The sequence below is a fragment of the Cyprinus carpio genome, chromosome B2 (assembly GCF_018340385.1).
Source record: "Cyprinus carpio isolate SPL01 chromosome B2, ASM1834038v1, whole genome shotgun sequence".
In the NCBI taxonomy this organism is placed as follows: domain Eukaryota; kingdom Metazoa; phylum Chordata; class Actinopteri; order Cypriniformes; family Cyprinidae; genus Cyprinus; species Cyprinus carpio.
The window spans coordinates 30,331,099-30,336,098 of NC_056598.1; the positions used below are offsets into that span (position 1 = coordinate 30,331,099).

The 5,000-nt window shown below is 37.3% G+C and overlaps 1 protein-coding gene and 1 pseudogene across 1 annotated transcript in view; one reads left to right on the forward strand and one right to left on the reverse strand.

The window, feature by feature from the left end:
• The window catches only part of LOC109049822, a 43,321-nt pseudogene extending 40,666 nt beyond the window's left edge, over positions 1–2,655 (reverse strand).
• A 1,307-nt stretch (positions 2,656–3,962) lies between these two features.
• Positions 3,963–5,000, forward strand: part of LOC109095834 (transmembrane 6 superfamily member 2-like) — an 11,773-nt gene continuing 10,735 nt past the window's right edge. The window contains exon 1 of the mRNA XM_042719101.1: positions 3,963–4,240. Within this exon, the coding sequence (XP_042575035.1) occupies positions 4,149–4,240 (92 nt within the window). The 5' untranslated portion in view covers positions 3,963–4,148. The remainder of the gene's footprint in view (positions 4,241–5,000) is intronic.

A 5,000-nucleotide genomic window follows, 5' to 3' on the forward strand; every position in this document is an offset into this window, starting at 1 on the left:
AATTGTAACTAATTTTGTACGGAGCATTTGTGATTCCAAGGTGGATTTCAGAAAAAGTCCAAAAAAATGATATTTCACAAGAATTAAAACTCAACAGCAAAATTACACAAAATATATAAAAGTGGTATTTTTACGACAATCAAGCAAATGTTCCCCAAAAGTACAATTATCAAACATTACTGTAGTTAAATCACATGAAAAAAATAACACCACAACATTTTAATGTACTTTTTTTTTCCCATATGACCCTTGTTCTGCTCACTCATTAAGAGAAACTTTATTTTTATAAGTACTAAATTTTAAGGCTCAGTATGTACCTCCATGGAACTTGGGAGAGGAGGACTGGGTGCGCTGAACTTCGGGCTCCCCAGCGGAGGGCCCTCAGGGTGCAGGTAGTCCTCCGTTTCCATGACAACAGACGTGGCAAGAATGGGCATCAGGCTCCGAGCAGAAACACGGTCACGTGTCAAACCCCAGTCATTCTCCAGCCATCTCTGAGAGAGAGAGAGAGAGAGAGAGACAGAGAGAGAGAGAGTGAGTGAGTAAGTGAGAGAGTGAGGGGAGTGATGGAGTGAGGTGAGTGAGAGCGAGATTTTTGAGAGAGTGAGTGAAGTGTGAGGGGGGGCGAGGAGATTGGAGAGTTGTCTAGGAGAGTTGAGGGGAGAGGATGAGAGGAGTGCCGGAGAGAGAGAGCGAGGACAGTCGTGACTGATGCGAGGGAGGGGAGGCGGAGGGGGGAGAGGAAGAGGAGAGAGAGAGAGGAGCAGAGGAGAGAGGAGGAGGGAGAGGAGAGAGAGGGGTGGAGAGTGAGAGTGAGTGAGAGAGAGAGAGAGACAGTGTGAGTGAGTGAGAGTGAGAAAGAGAGAGAGAGAGACAGAGAGTGAGTGAGTGAGTGAGTGAGTGAGTGAGTGAGTGAGTGAGAGAGAGAGAGAGAGAGAGAGAGAGAGAGAGAGAGAGTGAGAGAGAGAGGATGCCGTGCGAGAGAGAGAGAGAGAGAGGAGCTGAATGGAGAGAGAGAGAGAGAGAGAGAGAGAGAGAGAGAGAGAGAGAAATCAGCATGATAATCATCGAAAACAATCTCTAAGGCCCCATTTACACTGCATGGTTCAAGTGACCCAATTCTGATTTTTTCCTCTCATGTGGCACATTCATATGTGGTAATAAATCGGATATGAATCAGATACGTGCATTTGCGTGTGCCATGTAAGCAGACAAATCGGATATTCCCCAGTAAATGCGAGTCGTACGTCTTTAAAAAAAGTGACGTCAACTCAGGTGGACACCACCAACTGAGATCACATGACTTATTATAGGCGCAATGGAGGATGAAGGATACACACAGTGGAGCAATGCGGAGGTTTCATGTCTTTTAAGTCCTCTTTTTTCTCCGCCGTACGAGACCAATGTTTTGCAGATTTTTTTGTTGACTTTTCAAAATATTGTGGAAAGCAAAACACTGTATAATTTTATTTGCATCTGCGTCCATTGTATTTCATGCTGTTTTACTTCCTTTTCCGGGTCAGAACGTCTACGTTTGGTAGTTTCAGCAGTGTATAGTGTAAATGCAAAAATCGGATACGGGTCACTTTTAAAAGATGATGTAAGCGGGTCCTCAAAAAAATCGGATATAGTCAGAAAATCAGATTTGGGCATCAAGACCTGCAGTGTAAATGCAGCCTTCGTTAGTGTTTATAATTCAGACTGATGAGTCCTGCTTGTAATGATGATGAAGCAGAGTGCGTGATCATAAGATGCTGCTGATCACCTGACCATTCCAGGTGTATTTCACCTATTACTGAACAGCTGTGATAACTAGCAAGATATAATGTACAGATACAGATAAATACACGCATATGCATTAAAATATTGTTATATTCTGCATTTGTATTTATTAAACACGTGAGTTTCCGTTAGTACACTGTTATCTTGACAGATGATCTGATTAAAAAAAACTGCCCTGCCCTTTTTGTGGTCTTTATATATTATATATACGAAATAAAGCAGTTTATTTCAGCTAACGGAACGATAGAAGAACAAACAGAACGCGATACAGACATATTTATATATTAAATATGTGATACAGGCCTTGTCTATGATGGAAATTACACTGTAAGTGTGCGTCAATTTCATTCTGACCTCTATAATACACACTGTCACTAATACAATCTTAATAAAAAGATAATATCGAACTAAAAACGTTTAGCTATAAATCCGATTATGATAAAAATAACCAGTGTGAGCGTTTGTCGACCTGAAAACTATTAACCAAACAGCACCGACCCCTCGAGCACATCACTTTGATATGATTACAAGCTCGTATTGATTATTATAGATTAACATTATTAATTTATTAACGGGTTTATCAACTGTCTGCGCGTTTTTCTGACTGGCTCAATGGAGCGCTATTGTTTGATTCGTGCTAACATGCTAACCTGAGAGAAAACTCACTCACCGCGCGTTAATTAAACCCCCCTGTCCGCGAAACCCCTCCACGAGCACTAACGACCGCTCAATCTGGGTTTTTCTTGATCGGTACACGCGGTTTGAAGGGGTGAATCCATATTTTTCTACCCCTGTACGGTTGTTTACTTACTTCCTGGTCGACGTCGCCATCTTGATCTAAAAGACGGCGGACGCTTCCGCTGACGTCACCGCGGGGCGTGAACGGAGCGCTCGCTGATTATTTTAAGATAGGTGCATATATTTAATTTTTTTTTTTTTTAAATCTGCCTTAAAAAAGATTCCAATTACTCATTAGGTTTGCCGTTTTCCCCTGTTTAGAAATAGAGATTTGTAATATATATATATATATATATATATATATATATATATATATATATTCTATATATATATATGTATGTATATGTATATATATACGTATATGTATATATATATATATATATTATATATATACACACACACACACAACACATCCTACACACCACACACACACACACACACATACACACACACACACACACACACACACACACACCTCAACGCACACACGCACGCACACACGCACGCACACACACACACACACACACACACATTTTATATATATATATGTGTGTGTGTGTGTGTGTGTGTATGTGTGTGTGTGTGTGTGTGTGTGTGTATGTGGTGTGTTATATGTGTGTGTGTGTGAGCGTGTGTGAATATCTGTGTGTATGTTAACATGTTCTTGTGATTGTGTATATGAGCATGTGTGTGTGTGTGTGTATATGTGTGTGTGTGTGTGTGTGTGTATATGTGTGTGTGTATGTGTGTGTGTATATATTTGTGTGTGTGTGTGTATATATGTGTGTGTGTGTGTGTGTGTGTTTATATGTGTGTGTGTGTGTGTGTGTGTGTGTGTGTGTGTGTGTGTGTGTGTGTGTGTGTGTGTGGTGTGTGTGATGTGTGTGTGTGTGTGTGGTGTGTGTTGTGTGTGTGTGTGTGGTGGTATGTGTGTGTGTGTGTGTGTGTGTGTATATGTGTGTGTGTGGTGTGTGTGTGTGTGTGTGTGTGTGTGTGTGTGTGTAGCATGTATTTATATATATATATTATATATATATATATATATATATATTATATATATACTATATATATATGATAACATGTACATATTTGCATTATTAAAATAATAATAATAACATTTAAATAGGCTAATTATTTAAATAATAATATGGTACTTGATATTTGTGGAAAAGTGGACTGTAAAATCATAATAATTAATATGGAACCTTAAACCGCTGTCGTGATTATGTTTTTATTTATTTTTTATTTCATTTTTAATAAATTTATTTACATTTCACGGCTAATACCAATTTATCATATTGTATTTACTGTAACCAAAAACTGTAATTACGGTACAGATACTCCACACTGCGCCTGCGTGTGGAGGTTTATTGGTGGGACTCTTTCTTTAAACTAATGGGCGGAAATAGTTCAGAGTCCGTGGACTTTGAAAGGTTTGCCCTGATTTCATGTTGATTCCATCATCATCATCATCAGTTCTGAGTGAACGACACGACACACAGCCACACAGATATTTAACTGGATGGCTGTTTCATAGCTATTTATTGTGTTTTATATATATACTGCTTGTGTATTTTTGCTAGAGTAGTTAAATAGAGCTTCATATTTGTGGATTCCTGATTTCTCAAATGGATTTTCCTCCAGAGATCAGTGTTTTTATTCTGTCTCTGACAGCACCTTTTATTCTCTACACAATCAACCATGTGTCCTTCTTACAAGAGTAAGTTTGCCTCTTATGTCATTATTTTACAAAACTGCATGTTTGAAGAAAATTGCATTGACTGAAACAATACAAAATCGATTTTGTTTCCCAAGATCTTCATTTCAGAAGTGTGACTCTTAAAATGTTTTTGAGGTTTTAATGGCCAGATTTGGCCAAGAGAGGGCAACCATCCTCTTCTTTAGTTCATCATCTGATCAATGAGCTGGCATTGCTTCATAATAGAGTTCATTGGTGAATCTCATGATGAAAGCTGTCCAGAACACTTTGCCAGTCAGATTTTTCGTATTGTGAAATGATTTCGTGAAAAATCAGTACAGTTTTCCCCTCATGATTCTTATCATCATAATGAAGAAAAAGACATTGTATTTATTGGAATACTGTATATTAAAATATCATGCAAATATTTTATATTTAAATAGTAAATATATTCTATTTATTTAAACATATATACATATATTAAATATTTATGCTGATTTGAATTTTAAAAACTGTATTGCTGCATTTTTACTGTAATTCAGTAAAAGTGATTGTTTTAAAGTCATAAGTATTAAATGGAAATGAACTGACTATAATTATAATTTCATATTTTCCTAAAATTGACTTCATTTGTATTATGCAAATGATAATCTTTTTAAGAAATGTGCCTGTGGTAATCTCATTTACACACTTGGACTACAACCTTATTCTTCATTAGTGCAGAAAATATCATATTTAATTTGTAAATGATTAACTAATCATGCAAATATTTTATATTTAA